Source organism: Ursus arctos, unplaced genomic scaffold (genome assembly GCF_023065955.2).
Source record: "Ursus arctos isolate Adak ecotype North America unplaced genomic scaffold, UrsArc2.0 scaffold_2, whole genome shotgun sequence".
Lineage (NCBI taxonomy): Eukaryota > Metazoa > Chordata > Mammalia > Carnivora > Ursidae > Ursus > Ursus arctos.
The window spans coordinates 13207947-13224929 of NW_026622874.1; the positions used below are offsets into that span (position 1 = coordinate 13207947).

General features: G+C 38.9%; 1 protein-coding gene across 8 annotated transcripts in view; it reads left to right on the top strand.

The window, feature by feature from the left end:
- Window positions 1-16983, top strand: part of DNM3 (dynamin 3) — a 524278-nt gene that overhangs the window by 202121 nt on the left and 305174 nt on the right. For all 8 annotated transcript variants that reach the window (XM_026509365.4, XM_026509361.4, XM_048225441.2 and 5 more), the window contains exon 11: window positions 12980-13066. In XM_026509365.4, the coding sequence (XP_026365150.1) occupies window positions 12980-13066 (87 nt within the window). The remainder of the gene's footprint in view (window positions 1-12979; window positions 13067-16983) is intronic.

Here is a 16983-nt window from a genome sequence, read left to right on the forward strand (position 1 = left end):
CCTCAAACCCATGGGACATCTAACACATTGAATAACCATAGCAAGTGGTCAGGAAACGGTGGCTAGTCTATAACTGGCCATTTCAGTTAGCATCTAATATTATCTACTTTGTGATTTTATTGAATCTATAATGTAGAGTAGTGGGGGAGAGACTTCCCCCGTGGGGGACTCCTCGCTGAGGAACATGGAGGAATTGTGCTGGATTCCATCCATTCTATGGGGGCATGAAAGGGGTACCCTGTGTTAGAAACTGTAAGAAGGGAGTTAGTGATGATGTTTAGGGTAGGGTGGGCCTAGCCCCATGATAGTCAACACTGGTACTTATTTCTTGAAAGTATAGATTGTTCTGGTTTTGTAGGTTTTTTTACCCTTCCCTTTCTGTATGGTTACTATAAGTAACCTCCCTAAAGAACCAGTGGGAAGTAAGAGAGATAGAGAATGTAGATGAATATGGTTTCCAGTTACCTGGCAGAAAAATTCGGACGAAGAAAGATGAAAGTAGTAAAAGAGGAGAGCCAGCTAAATCCCTAGATGCCAATGCTAAAAGAAAAGGAGATAAGGCGGGAATAGCTTGGGGCCCAGAAGTGGTTGTGGAGCTTCAGACTTTTTCTCTAGACATCTCATTCTTCTTCTACCTTGTTACTTAATGTCCTAGTTTCTTTCCTCCAAAATGAGAAAAGCCATAAGAGTTAAGGGACTGAGGAAAGGGAAGAGGATACACATGGAGAAGAAAACAAAAAAACAACCTTTATACCAGCTCTCCATTTGAAAACTTGAAGCCCATTGATGATACTTCGCATTCCTATTTGTCCTTGCCTATACCTCAACATGCAGTCATTCTTGCCACCTGTATAGTTAAAGCTCTCCTCATTGGCCACCTCATAAGTGACACCGAATTAATTGATGCTGCCTTCTCTGTTAACCACAGGAATGCCACCCTCAGCACATAGAAATTTTCAGACAGAAGCTTCCCTTGAGATTGCCCATGTGCTCCTGTTCCCACCAGGAAAGCTGTCTTTTTTCCCAAGGGCCCATTGTGTTGTGTTTGTCCTCAAGCCTGTTTAGTCGGTTGTATTTCTTATTTTAATCGTGTAGTTGAAATGAAGAGCAAATGAACTGATGAAACACAGAAAAGACTGAGTTTTGTTTCTATAAACACAGCTTCAGAGAGACTTGATGAACGTTAGCTATAAAAGTTTTGTTGTTGACGAGGTGTAGGCAGGACAATGCTAAAAGAAGGTGGGGAGAGTTATAAAATTCTAGATGGGCTCTGCATTCAGATTATTTCACAAGTGTCTTCAGGTTCTCCCTCCACTTATTTAAAGAAAGCCAAACTGGAAATCATAGATGAAGGATGTGGTTTATGTAAGACAGAAGATGCATAACTCCAATCAGCAGATCCAAATGCAGGGAACAGGCCTTGGCCTTACATCAGAAGATTGGCACATGTGTGTACATTTATGTTTTAAGTTATATCGAGTGTTTATGGTATGTATGAATCATTTTTTTTTTTTTATCATTTCCCATTGTATCCAACTTGCAGGAAAACCAACTGTCAGTCCTGATGGCGTGGGAAGAGACAGCTTGTTCCTGGACACTTTTTGGCTTCTATTCTTTTGCTCTCCACCCTTTGAACCTCCCTTTTCCATTATGCTCTCTGGATCAATGGTAGCTGTATATTTGTGCTGTCTTCTCAAAACCCTGTATATTTTGTCTTAAATAAACCCCACTTTCTCCCTGAGATTATTGCTTATCCTGCAGCTCTCTTCACTGAAGAATATTTATTGGCTCAAACCCGAAGAATCTAAGGGCTTGCATCAGGCTTGACCTCTGCCTACTTCTCCTTCTGTGACTTCCAAACATTATGCCTTCAATGTCCTGGAAATTCTTCAGTAAAGGCCCCAGTGGTACCAGCTCTGCTTTTCCCTTCTATTCACTGTCACCATCATGTCCTAGTCACTCCCTTGCATTTGTCAATATATTTAGAACCTCACTTACATTTTTCCTCTTCATCCTAAATTCACCTTCAGCTTGGATGATTTCAGTAGAGATCCATGTAGAGATGGTGTCCAACACCCAACAACTACTTTTCTTTGAGACCTTTGACTCCAGTGTCTCTCCATTTATTCCGTACTAGTATGATACTTCCATGACCTCTTGTGGTCCTTGTCATCACTGACAAATGTTCTACCAAGAGATCCTTCAGAAATTTCAAACTGTATATCTAAGGTTTTCAGAATGCTGATCACGCCTCCTAACTTTTTTAGGTTATAAGTCAGTTAGAAAATTGGGAGAAAAGCTTAGAGGAGGATTGAAACTTAGTATCCACTTTGCTGCTGATAAATCTAGATTGGAAAATGTGTCTGGGACTTGCTGTTGAAATGGGAGCCTCCTGTTACTTCCTCTTCTGACAGTAAAACTTAAAGCCCACAGTGGTGGAGAGAGTTAGATGTGCACGCATACGAAATATAGAGTATTTTGGTTTGCCTTCCATCTGTGGGAATGTAAGCCAGTAAATGTCAGAGAGCCCCGTCTGAGCGGTGACTTAGCATACCTACCCGACCCAACAGAGAGCTGAGGACTGATGCAGGTCAGGTTCTCACCATCTTACCAGTCAACGTGTCTTTTTTTTCTCCCCCTCTTTCTTTCTGTGAGCTGGAGAAAATAATAGAAGTTTCTTCAGTAGGACTTCCCCAAGAGGGCAGAAGTGTTGATGAAAAGTTCTTACTTTATCAGTGAGGCGTGAAAGGTGCTGTGGAGGAGGAAGTGAGGGAGCAATTCTTCCCTATGCCTAGTAGTCTGTCACAAGCTTCTACCCTTCCAGCTCTCTCTCTCCTGTGCTCTCCCTATAACCACTCTCTGCTCATCAATTTCATTCTTATTTTAAGTAATGATTTCACAGAGAAAATAGGGGCCATAAGTGGGAACATTAATTTCCCAAACTTACTGGTATTCCCAACCCTGCCTCTCCTTCCCTCTGTCTCTGTTGATGTGGTTTCCCTGACCGGGGCTGGGCTCCTATCTGTACTCTCACCCTCTTATGGGACTTACTCTTTTATTCTTCTTTCTCTTAAATCATCACTTTCTCCATCACATTAAAAATTATCTAACTTAAAAGCAGTAACAACAATAACAAAAACCTATCTACTACCTTATTCTCTCCTTTTCTTCGTGTGAAACCTTCTTGGGGAAAAAGGTAGTTTACACTTGCTATCTTTATTTTCTTATCTCCAGTTGATCTGTAACTCTCTGAAATGTGGCTTCCATGCCACTACTCTATTGAGTAATTATGGTAAAGGTCGACCAGAGACCTGATTGCCAAATGCACCGCGCACTCATTCCTGATGCCGTAGACCACTCTCTTTTTGAAGCTGACACCCCCTCTCATGGCTGCTCTTCCATCTTTCTCATGATCCCTCCTCTGTCTCCTTTGAGTTTATCCACCCTTCCTGCCTCTGAACACCAGAGTCACACAGAGCTTGCTCCTGGTTTTCTTCTCTTTTTACTATCCTTTCTTCCTGCCAGATCCTATCTCCCATAGCTCAGCTACCACTTAAAATGTTGTTGATTCCCAAATCCGTAACTCCAGCTCAGCCTCTGTACTAAAATGGTCGACTCCGCAGTCTGTCTACTGCCACTACTCTCTTCTAACTTACGGCCCTGAACAGTTGTTTTTTTTTTTTTTTTTAAACAAAATTACTCCAGTGGCCTCCTAACTGGTTTTTCTACCTCCAGTCTAGCCACCATCAAATTCACCCTCCCCACTGCTGGCAAAGTGGCCCTTCTAAAATACATCTATTTTGCCTGTTACCTCAAAATTATGCAATGGCTCCTCATGTCTTGAGAATAAGGTACAAATCATTTACAGTTCCTTCTAGTTTCACATGTGATCCCTGAATACACTTCTTTAGTTACATCTATTGTCACTTTGTGCCTGCTTCAGCCGTTCCAAGTGATTTGCGCCATCCTCACGGAATTGTCATGCCTTTATGCTTCACACGCGTGATTCTCTTTGTTCAGAATGTCTCCTTTTCCTCTTGTCTTCACCTGCCATCCCCTCTCATTTTTTACGATCCAGCTCAATCGTCATCATTTTCCTAAGAAATCTTCCTGCAGGGCTGCTGGGGGTCCTCTTCTCATCTCCCTCCCTATTCCCTTTTCAGTGCTTTTGTTGGCACCCTATGTTTACTTCTATCATAGCATTTATGATCCTACATTGTGGTTTGTTTGTAATTTATTTGTTTAGGTTAATGTCTCCTCTTGTTGGTTATAAGCTCCTAAAAAAAAAAGAAGCTGTGTCTTTTATCTTCTTATTCTTGGCATCTAACATTATGACTAACCCTACAGTGGAGGCATTCTATAAATACTTATTAACAACTTAGATATTCTAAAGTTACCCTGATGCTAAAGAAATGTGCACTTGGTTTTAAAAGAATTCCTTTTAAAATAATAAGATTTGAACAGGTCTTCTTTTCCGTATTTTCCTTATTTCTCATTTTGATGTTTTCGACTTTTGCCCTCATTATGTCCACCTCCAAGTTCTTGTACTTTAAAACCAGTCTAATTAAAATCTTTTGCAAAGCAAAATAATCTTAATTAAAGTTGATTATACCAGGACTTTATTATTTGGCCCCTTTTGAACATGAGCCATAGATAACATGATTATATAATTTATCATCCAACGTAGGATTCTTTTGAGATTGAAAGGAGGAGCTATTAATACATTCATTGGAATAGTAGGAGGAAAGTAAGACTGCTCCAGGCAATATGAAAGGCATAGTTACTCTAGCTGTATTGTGAATATATATATATATGCATGTATATTTTTAAAACAATATTTTCATTTATAATATTTCTCATGTTGAATGTCTTATGTGTAAAATATTTAATTTTCCCCCTTAAGCCACATAAATAAACATCAGTGAAAAACATGAGATTTATGTTTGTTCAAGTAACAAAACACAAAGCTAGACTTCTAACCTGGGGGAATGCAATCTTCTCGGGTATTTTCTCACTGTTGTCTCTGGGGCACTGGAGGACAAGACAAGAACATTAGAGCTTTATGAACCGTTTGGCTTCACTCCAGGGACATGTCAATTTCAGAATTTTTCTGGTGGGCATCAGCTCTCAGCTGCTTTTCTTTACCCCCAATTCTCCAGTGCATCATCGCAGGGTCCTGAAGTTCTTTCAGGAAGCACTGAGAGGAACATCTTGTTTTTTAAACCACAGTTTAGCAACTGTGCCATTTATTGGCCTCTTGGGGAACCACATTCTTGGATTGCCATCATACCAATTAATTGATTTTTTTTTTCCCTGCTCAGAAAAAGGAAAAAAAAAAAGCTTTGCAAGGAAATAAAAAAGATGCCTTGGATGGCTGTTAGAAATACAAGGAAAATTTTTTCATTAAAAAGCGCTGTTAGAAGAAATACTGAATTCTGTGGTATGTTAAGTGAGTAAATATCTTGCTCTGGGTACACATACTAATCAAGTGAATCTAAAGTCCTTAGCGTGGCTTTCAAGGTCCCACATGATCTTTCCCCTTTTCATCTCTAGTCTCCTCCCACTTTCCCCTTGGTCCATTCCAGCGACACTGGTCTCCTTGTTTCTTCAACAGGTCAAGGAGAGATGATGGCAGGGCCTTTGTACTTCTCATTCTCAACGTTGGAGATGACCTGCCTCAAGATATTTGTGTGGATCACACCCTTGCTTCTTTTCAAGTCTCTCCTCAAAGGCTGCTGAATCAGAGTCTTTGTTTCTCTGACTTTTCTATCTATAGTTATACATGCCTCCTTTCAAACACACACACACACACACACACACACACACACACACACACACACACACTCTTCATCTACTTACCAAACTTTGTTTTTCTTTGTGGCACATATGACCACATGAATTATACTATGTATGTCTTTTGTTTTTCTTGTTGGACAATAAAGGGACTTGGAGAATATAAGCTCCATGGGAGTAGGGACTTGGTTTGTTCAACACTGTATTCACAACCCTAAAACAGCCAGATTTTCAATAATAATTATTGAATGAATGCTTGAAAGAATAAATGAATCATGTCTCATTGATGTGGCGGGTGATGATCAGTTTGACTGCAGTAACCACTTGATTACATTCCCTGAAAGTCTGTAGCAGGATAGCTGCAAAGCATCCTGCTCAAATAGGGCTTTCTTGTAGGTCTGGATGGATCTGCTGTGGTTTCTACTCTGTAAAAAAAGACTTGCATTTCATCTCCTCTAATGGCTAGCTGTCCAGTCTAACAAACTGTGCTGTGTTTTGCATAGAATAGATGCCTTACATAACTCAGGTTTCAAATCAGGCTGAACTGATTTGAGCATGAACTTTTTGTTAGATGTTATAGGGAACTCAGGCCTGGCACTTGACTTTTAAAGGAGAGGAATTTCACCTTTTTGTTATTGTTACTTGTTTTTAACCCCGACCCCCACTTTTTTTATTGAGCTATAATTGATATATAACATTATATTAGTTCCAGGTGTACCACGTAATGACTCGGTATTTGCATATACTGTGAAATGGTCACCACAACGGGCCTAGTTAGCATCCATCTCCATCACCACACATAGTTGAAGAATGTTTTCTTGTGATGAGAACTTCAAAGATCTACTCTCAGCAACTTTCAAATATACGGGCCAGTATTATTAACTATGGTCACCGTGCTGTACATACATTACATCCCTAGGACTTAAATTTATTTTGTAACGGTAAGTTTGGACCTTTTGGCTGTCACCCATCTCACCCGCCCTGGCCCCTGGCAACCACCAATCTGTTCTCGGTGTCTGAGCTCAATTGCTGTTATTGCTTCTTAGATTCCACAAGCTTCTCCAAGTGCGATCATGCAGATTTGTCTTTCTCTGTCTGACTTCTCACTTAGCCCCTGCCCTCAAGGTCCAGCCATGTTGTCACCAAGGATGGGACTTCCTTCTTTTTAATGGCTGAGTAATATTCCAGGCTTTTCACCTTTTCGTCTCATAATTCACTAAAGAATTTATGATCTTTATAATTAATTCTTCATTTGTAATTTGCCTTGGCCTCCACTGTTCCCCTTACCTTCTGTTTTGATTTTTCTTTTCAAACTGCTCATTACTATGTCCACCAGAGATGAACTTGAAAAGAAGGGAAATGAAAATCTGATTATTATCTTCCGGTGTTGTTTTGAGACAGTGTCAACCCCACTCCTGGCCTCCTATATGGTGTGCTCTGAATTAGTGAGGCTGTCTCTTCTGACTACCTTTCAGCTTTATTTCACCTGAGATTAAACCTTTTTTTTTTTTTTTTTAAGATTTTATCTATTTATTTGAAAGAGAGACAGAGATACTGACAGAGAGCGCAAGCAGGGAGGAGAGGGAGAAGCAGGCTCCCAGGAGGGAGCCCGATGAGGGGCTCAATCCCAGCACCCTGGGATCATGACCTCAGCTGAAGATAGACGCCCAACTGACTGAGCCCCCAGGCACCCCCGAAGATTGGACTTGTATCTTTATTCCTTAGCATTTGCCTACTAACACTAGAGTTCCCATTTTTCTGCTTAGAAAAATTGTTATGGTGAGAACATACAAACATACCATATATGTTCTTCTATTATATACTTTACCATTTGTAGAAAATATTTGAGGTATAGAGATTTGGGATTTGCTTGCTTGGAGAAGGAGGGCTAGCATATTTCTCTCTCTCTGACCAGTTTTCTGAAGGCCGCCTCAATGGACCCTGGCTCCCTTCCCCTTCTACCAGCTTCAGTTAGGTCTTCTGAGACTTCCCATATGCCACTCCTAAAATGCAGAACACTCAATAAAAAAATTTCCCATTTTCCCTTGTGCAATTTCTTGACCTCTTTATACTAGAATTGTTTCTCATCTTTGATCGCCTTTGTAAATGTGAATGCTTCTGTTTTTCCTTTTTCATAATAAATGTGTTATTTCATAATAATAAATACATATTTTCTCATTTCCTGAATGAATCCAGCATTATGCTGTACATAAATAAGGGATTACTAGGATTTGTGGGCAGGTTTTAGTTCACAGAAATGGAATAAAATTATTGTATGCTTTAATGAGCAGTAAAATCATTATTGCTACTCAGTCTGTAGTGAGTGGCCAACATTGGGAAGTTTATGGCTTTTGGATCAAAACAGAGCCCATACCTTTAGGTTAGCCAAACCAATCAACTTAAGTCATGTGCATAAAAATTTTTGTTCTGGTCTTTGGTTTATTTTCTCAATTTATGTTTGGTATGGAACTATGAACAGATGGTACCTAATAACCTGAGTCTTTGCTTAAGGCAGCGAACTAGTTACCCTTGAAGGTGTGGGAATCTTGCCTCATCTTGTGTTTGTTCCAAGAGAAACCTAATAGCTTGGCTCTCATGATCTGATTAATCAATGGCTAGTAACTTTTATAAGTGTATAATTTTTGTTTTATTGGCTGGAAAGGCCATTCAAGTGATATTTTTTCCCCTTAGGGAAAAACGTGGTCCATGCTTAAAAGTAAATTTTTATATTGAGGTGCCACAAAAATAATTAAACACAACCCTAAATAACGCTTAAAATATTGGCTTTTATTAAAACATTTTAAAAAATATATCGGATACTACTTTCTCTCAGACCATAATTAAAATTTTCTCTTGGAATTATATATTTAATGTTTTGCTTCCTAACGTCATATATATTGCATTCTTTCTACATTGAATAGTTCTTATTACTTCAGAGTATTCAGTGAAATTCTAACAAAAAGCTGTTTAGAAGTAATTAGGCATTTGGTTGCTGTCCAGCTCTGTCTGGAAGCTTCACTGTCATGATTTAAGCATCAAATCTTCTGAGGCCTTCTCAGAACAGGTTTAACCATTTCTTTTTTTGTGTTTTCCCTCGATTTTTATAAAATATTTCTCTCTGGTACGACAATTTATCTGTATAGTTAACCTGCCACTCAAGACTAGTTTTTAATATCAGGTCGTTTGACAAAACTGAGCATCAAGCTGGCTTACAGCAGTTGCCCAATGAATCTTTGTTAAATGAATGACAGCTGTGAAACGAATTTAGGAATACAAAATTAATATAACCAATGGTAAAATTTTAATTCTTTGATTCCGTATAGATCAATTTCTAGAATATTTAAATAGTTAATAGGGGAATAAATGCCTAAAGATGGTATCCTCTAGATCAATATTATTTTGGCATACATAATTACGATTTTGATGATTTTGACAAAGTAAGTATATTCTTACAACTGCAGCCTTTCAATTCTGTATTCAGAGCCAAAGAGATTGGAAATTATAATAGTTAAAAATGGTTGAGGAAGCTGTGCCTTAAATAAGAGACAAGGAAGAGAGGTAAGGAATTGAACTGAGCAATCAGAGTCAGGTATTTTTTAAAACAAAGGAAAGGGTTATGCAAACTGAGCTGGGACTCCCATAGAATGAGCTATTGAAATGAGTAGCAGGAAGCCTGATCAGAGATCATTCAGAATGTGAGTGGGACATTTGCCTTCTTATCTATATTGTGAGAAGAATTGGGACTGGAGTGTTACATTTGAGAGCCAGCAATTCAAGCCAACATTTATATTCTTACACTTTTACAGTCTTTCCAGATCAACTAGCTAGATAGAAACCATACCAGCTGCATTCCTGCCTTTCAGCAATGCCAGGCCCTGCACTGCATAGTGTCCCCTTTGATCTTTCTCTTCCTTTGCCTCCATGAGGGCCGTTCTTCCAGTGTCGTCTCTTTCCCTTTTGTTCCACTTAGAATGTAGGCTCCTTTACTTTCCAGTTGTCTCAATTATAGGTACAAAGGTATGGCTCTGGTGGGCTCCTTTCCTGGTGAAATTAGGCCCATGGGTAGACAGGAGAAACACACACACACACACACACACACACACACACACAGACACAAACACAAGATCAATTTTCCTGCCAAGGCCGGTAGATGGGAGGGTTCTTGGATGATTCTACTTCTTGAGATATTCTTGCCATTTTGGCCCTTTCTCTGACTTAATGATGGCTGCATACTAGCCTGGGGTCCTTCAATTATCAAATACTTTTTTTTTCTGAATAAATATTTATGGTGCCACTCTTTGGTGTTTTAAAAATAACCTTCTGCTCTCATCCATTTTCTAAATGCTGTTGAAGGCATGCCTCTCCTCCTCAGTAGACCACTATTGCCGTGCAGTCACTTTTCTGCAGGGATACAATTCTGTATTTGTGTGGCTGTTGTCAAAAAGCAAAGGTGCACTGTTAGCTTGGGATGCCCTGAGCGCAGAAGACAAACAGTTGCTCTGGTGGCCTAGGGCAGACTAGCGGTTAGGGTCAGATATACCACCCAGGTTTGCACTAGTCAGGAAGAGCGACTGGTATCGACCAGCTATCTCATCTATACTTAGAACTTTTTACAGGCCTCACAAAAAATAACTGACAGTATTCTCAGAGTATAGAAGGGCTTCTGGGATGATAGAACTTTGTTGGAGAATGCTTCCAAAACTTGAAGTGGAAGCTCCATTTGTATCCTGCAGTTATTCACAAAATAAGCTCCCAAATGAGCACACATCTCAGGATCCAGCTTGGGGTCCCAGTAACAGGGTAATGGTTTGGTGATCTCATGAAGATACACTGGGCTGTGATTTTTGAGGTAACCAAGGCAGCCAGGTGTCTATCCTTTTACTATGATGTTATACAAGCACTCTACAGTCACTGTAGAAAAATTTGGAAAATATAGGGATGTATTTAAACAAAAATGCAAATTATGCATAATCCCATCATTCAAAGAGGTTATGCCCATTAACATTTTGTGGTATTTATGTAGATCTTTTTTCTGTGTACGGACAGTAGATTTGCAGCTTCAGAAGGTTTAAGATTTATTTGTGATTTGTGATTATGATGGTTTCCAGGGGAATTGCAGTTTGTTTTCTAGCTAAGTCACTGCGTGCATCATGTATACTATAAAGTTTGGTGTGTACAGTGACCTTGTTTGACCATGGAGCAGCCATGCCTCAGGGAAGCCTAGTTCTAACTGCTTAAAAGTTAGGAGAATAGTAGCTGCCACAACATTACTCAAGAATTTTGAGATTTGTAAGGTCTCAGGCTATATCCTTGAAGGATATCAAGGGTATATGGTGGCCTGTGACTATGTGTATGTATGTGTATGCTTGTGTGTAATCACATTATATATTTAGCAGCCCGATTTTCTTCACTTTTGTCATACTATAACCACTTTACCATGTTACTAGATAATATTTAGGAATTGGATAGAATAAAAAATTAGGTATTGGTTATATTTTGGAGTGGCTAATTACATCCCATTAGTGGATCTACCTTAACTTATTTAATATTATTAGAGACTTAAGTGGTTTAAAGAGTTTTGTTTATTCACTTGTCTTATTGCTATTCCAAGTGATGCTGTGATGAATGTCCTTACTATTTTATCTCAGAATCCTGTGAAATAATTAGGTCAACAGATATATAAATGGATGGCTTTGAGATTTTTTTGATACATATTGCCAAGTTGCTTTCCAGAAAGATTATTCTCATTATCACTTCTTCAGCAAGTTTAAACTGGTAGTTTCGGTGTCCTTGGTCTGTATTAAGGCTTAATTATAGCACTCTGACAACATGATAGTTAATATCTTTCTTTGTGTTACTTTGATCATTTGTGCAGTTTTATATTTTTCTTCTGCTTATTGATCATTAAATTTCTTTTTAAATAAAGTCATATTCTTTTCATCCTGTTTTTATGAGATATTAATGTTATCCTTATTAATTAGCAAGTGCTTTAAATAAGAATTGGAATTAACCTTTGGCCTGTCCTAAGCCATGAATTTGCACCCTTCTCACCATTCTATTGCTGCCCTCCCAGGCCAAGTTACCCTCATTTCCCACCTGAATTGCTTCAGGAGCCAAAATTCATAGCAGGTCTGCAAGGATCCCCCTGATCTGACCCCTGTTTATCTTTCTAGCTTCGCCATCGGACCATCCTCCTCACTCTCTGCTCTAATCTTCCTTTACTTCTTTTACCATTCATTGTCCCTGTCCCTTATTGCCTTCACACACATTCTTATGCCTAAAAAGCTCCATTTTCCCCATAACTATTCCTGAGCAACTTTACCTAAGTCCTTCTAGGTTAGGCCTCCTTGAACATCCTCATAGCATTCCATTCTTCTTCCTTACATTGAAAAAACTGTGATTAATTCATTCCCTTTTGCAAATTAAAGTTTTGACAATTACCTGCATAATAATGGGATGAGTGATTGAAATGAGTTATTTCTACAATTTTGTCAAAAAGTGTGTACACACAAACACATCTGTTAGGAAAGAATTAAAAAAAATTACTTCCATGGTTCATGGAATGAATCATTCTCAAGGAGTAGTGGACAAGATGATGGGCTCTGGAGTCTGAGGACTTGGGTTGGAATCCTGACCCACCAATTCTGAGCGGTTTACTCTTGGGCAAGTTACTTAACTTCTCTGTGCTTCACATTCTTCCTTTATAAAATGGGGTTAATAATAGAATCTATCTTTTATGATTGTGTGGATTTTGAATAATTCATGAGGTGTTTAGCACACAGACTAGAATATGGTAAGTCCTCTATAAATGTGAGTTATTATTATCCTTTTCATCCTCATTTCCATCTTCTTTATCTTTGAATTTTAAGTGCCAACTCTGTAGAGCATACTACTAGCTGGTATTTGGGTTCGTGGGTGGTGGTTGTGGTTGTTTTTGTTTTTTTTTGGGTTTTTTTGTAGGGAATTTCTCTACTGGTTTTAAAGTGTTTCCTATCAGATAATGTAGTTATTTTGGTTATAGTTCGTGGAGCCCCTTCTGTTACTCTGCCATTCTTCTTTAGGATATTTTACTTTTGCTTCCAGATTTGCAATTTGTGCCTTCTGTAAGATAAAATAATTTATCTCTGCTGCTTTTTTGAAGCATAACCTTTTGAGTATTAACACTCAGATCTGTTTCTCTTAACAGCTGGCAAACTTCCCCAGACTCTGTGAGGAAACAGAAAGGATTGTTGCCAACCACATTCGCGAACGAGAAGGGAAGACAAAGGACCAGGTGAGGGGAGGCTTCCTTGGCGGGCAGGGTCCTTGTGGGAAGCGGGAGGTCTCTCCAGAACTGTCTGGTGGTCTCCAACAGTTGGCCTGTCTCTGAATGGAAAAAAGTAGCTGAGAACACAACCACATATGTTTATTTGTACTTATTTATGAATTTTATCCATGTGTTGCTATGCTAACATCTTGTGTATGTTAAAAATATAAACAAGCATAAAAACTTTAGAAGGATGACATTTCGAAAGCAGCAATAGGAGTTCCGTTACTTTTTTTCCTCAGTGCCCCATGGATCATCATGTAGACCCCTAGCGTGTATGCACCCCACTTTGAAAACCAAGAATCCAGAAACATACCACATTTTTTCTTTAAGCAGGGGTTCTTAACCTTTAATGGGCCCACAGATGGGTATCAGGGTGTTCATAAATTCCAAAAATGTTATGCACAATGTTTGGTGTTTGTGATTTCTTTTCTGAGGTGCTTATCCATGGAACCTATGATTGGAAAACAAAATGTTTAAGAACTGCTTTTTTAAAGATTTCTATTTAGTAAATGCTGTGTCTTGTAAGGAGTGACCTTAAAATTATCTTCTAATCCTATTTAGCTCCTTGAATTCAAAAGATTATGTGAAGATAATTCATTTAAAAAAAAAAGCTAAGGACTATGTGAAAATAATAAAAGTTTCTTAAATTTAGGTGGATTTTGTTCTTAGTTATTTAGAAAACATTATAATGGGAAGCACGGAGGTTTTCAAGTGCTCTTGGATTCCAGGACACAGCTGTGACAGCACAGAGAGGACACTGGACTCAGGCCATGTGTTCTCCACAAAATAACAGCGTGTTCTTGTGAAAATCACTTCTCGGGACTGTTGTTTTCTCATGTACAACATTGGGATGTTGGTCCATATGATCTCGGAAGTCTCTATAAGTTAGAATTCCAAGATTTTTGTGCTTCCTAGATGAGTTGGAAAGGCAGAGAGGGACAGCCAGGGGAAAAAAGGAGGAAGGCAAAATAGAAGATCGAGACAAACTACAGGGAGACAGATGCAGGCAATCTGCCACAGAGGGTGCGTGCAAGGGTGGGAGGGGATGTGGGAGGGGAGGGGTGGCAGGAGAAAGTGAAGAGACAGAAGGATGGAGGCCCAGTCGATTGTGATATTTGTGACTCGGTAACAGCTTGTTCTCTGCTTGAGCTATGGGATTCATTGCTACTACTTTTTATCATTGTGCTTTGAAAGTTAATTAACCATTATTTATAGTTTTCACTTGTTTTCCAGCTTCCATACCCTTGGATAGTTACAATAGCCAAAAGAGGAAAAAATAGGCATTGTGACTTATTAGAGATAAACAAGTCAACGTTAACTCATGAACCAATGAAATGAAGCCTAGGGCCAGATATAAAATCTCGCTGCCAGAAGTTCCCCTGCACATCTAATGTCACGGCTACTGTGGGACCAAGAAAACTTAAGTTCTAATATCAACCATACTCCTGACTTTAAGTCAATAAGATAACCCTTTTAATTTCGTATCTTTATAAAATTAAAGGGATAATATATCCTATTTAACTCTTAGGGATGCTATATAAAAACAATATTGAAGGGGGCGCCTGAGTGGCTCAATCATTAAGTGTCTGCCTTCGGCTCAGGGCGTGATCCCAGCGTTCTGGGATCGAGCCCCACATCAAGCTCCTCTGCTGAGAGCCTGCTTCTTCCTCTCCCACTCTCCCTGCTTGTGTTCCCTCTCTCGCTGGCTGTCTCTCTATGTCAAATTAATAAATAAAATCTTTAAAAAAAAATATTGAAGAAAAAGTAGTACAATTATTATCTTAATTATAAGCAATTGTTAACTTCTTCATGTTTCATGTTTTAGACTTTTGCTTTCCTAAAATGATATTCTCAAACTTAGCATTGTGGGCTTCCGGTTCAGATGGCCTGAGTTCAAATCCAAGCCCTCCCATTACTTTCTGTGTAAATAACAAGGCACTGGACGTCTTATACTTCAGTTTCCTCATCTTAAAGTGGGGTAATAGTGGTAGTTAACTCAGAGACGTTTTGTGAGGATGAAATGAAGTAATCCAAATACAGCTCTTAGTTCTTCATTAATTTTAGTGGTTTTCACTGTTTTTCCTGAAGAGCTATGACACATAGTATCTGTGAGAAAGAATGGCCTTTGCTGATTTCAAGAGAAATTGTCTTCCATCTGCAACTCTGATGTAATGCTGAATTCACTCCCCAAGTGGGAGCTAAGGGATGGAGCAGGTGTTTCTCTGCTAAGTGACCATCTCAGATGTCCTGGTCTGACAGTTAATCAATTAACTACTTGAAGATGCTGGCGCTTGACACCTGTAATAAGGACCTGTGTAGCATAGTAAAAACATGTATGCTCTTGATAATGCGAATGTATCAGTTTACATAGATCTCACATATGAGTTCTGAACTCTGTGCTGCTTTGTGTCATATGATGCTTCTGAAGTAGCTGGTCAGAGAGTGACCCGTTTCCTCCAGCTTCTGCCAGAAATGCTTTGAGGTATTCTTGCAGTTATTTTTCAGTTTTAAGAAATTTTTAAGAAATTATTACCAGTCTCTGCTCTGGAAGCTTTGTGAGGTGGGTGGGGGGGGGAGTCTTCAAAATTAAAAAATATGGGAAACCATAAATCTGTGAACTTTTTTCTAAAACAGTTTTTTCAACCAACAGTGCGTGCCTGCTCTTGTTCCAGGTGCTTCCATACGTGTCATTGCATGTGAAAGTGGCTGCCTTTGTGGGCGGTTACCGCTAGCCAGGGTAGCTTTACTTTTCTTTAACTAAATATTCAATAACTGTGGGTAGAAAGGCAGTGAGAAACTCTGAGAAAGTGAAAAGATGAGAAAAAAATGTACTGTTTTCCTTTTCATCCCCCACATGCGACCTGGCTCTTTTCCTAGGATGAACACAGACTCCCAGTTTCCAGGAATATGAATGAGAGCAGCCATAGTCTTTATTTTTTTTCTACTTTTTTCCTATACTGCCGTCCAAGTTAATGTGCACGAACGGCCAAAATATTCATGACAACCTTAGGCAGTGTTGAGAATTATGTAGATATTTTGCTTTTTATGGTTGTAACAATTTATTTGTGCTTAAACATTATGGTTTATTGATACAAACCCCTGGCCAAAAGGATTTGGGAGTATGACATTTAACAGAATCTGGTTTCTTTGTAGGGAGAATAGAGGCAATACCACAGATAATCTAATAATGACAATTCCTCCTAACTCTTTAGTTTTATTCATTAAGAGAAGAAATGAAACTGTATCTGATGATATGAAACTTTTTCATACAAGTATGTTATTGACCTAATAGTGCCTGTACCTTGACTTTATGGTTGGTAGTGGAGATGGATTTGGGGTGATCCATTTATTCTTTTTGGCAGGTCCCCTTGGGACTCAGCAAGATTCAGTCAGATGACCACCTGAGATTAGCCATGAAAGCAAAGCCTTAGACTAGTTCATAGCATTGGGTAGTGAGAGACAATAGTAAGTGGCCATGTACTAAATATATAATAATAAATTGCTCCCTTTAAAGCAAAGTCTTCTTCAAGTCTGGGAGAAGTTATAAATTTATAGCCACAAATACTTACTGGGCACTTACTACTATGTGTATCATACTACATTCTGGGCATAAAGTGGTGAACAAGACAAGTATAATTCCTACTTCCGTGGGACTTACTTGCAGTCTTGCATGTAAGCAAAACATCCAAAAAAATATATACAAATTAGTTACATCTGTGGTATACACTACAAATAAAAAGTGTAGGTGCAATATACGTATAAAATATAATATGATCTGTAGTCTATATGACAGAAATAGCATGATCCAATCTGGTTTGGGGTGAAGGTACAGGGTGAGGATCTGGTAACGCTTTCCTGAGGAAGTACCCTCTGGGGAGGAT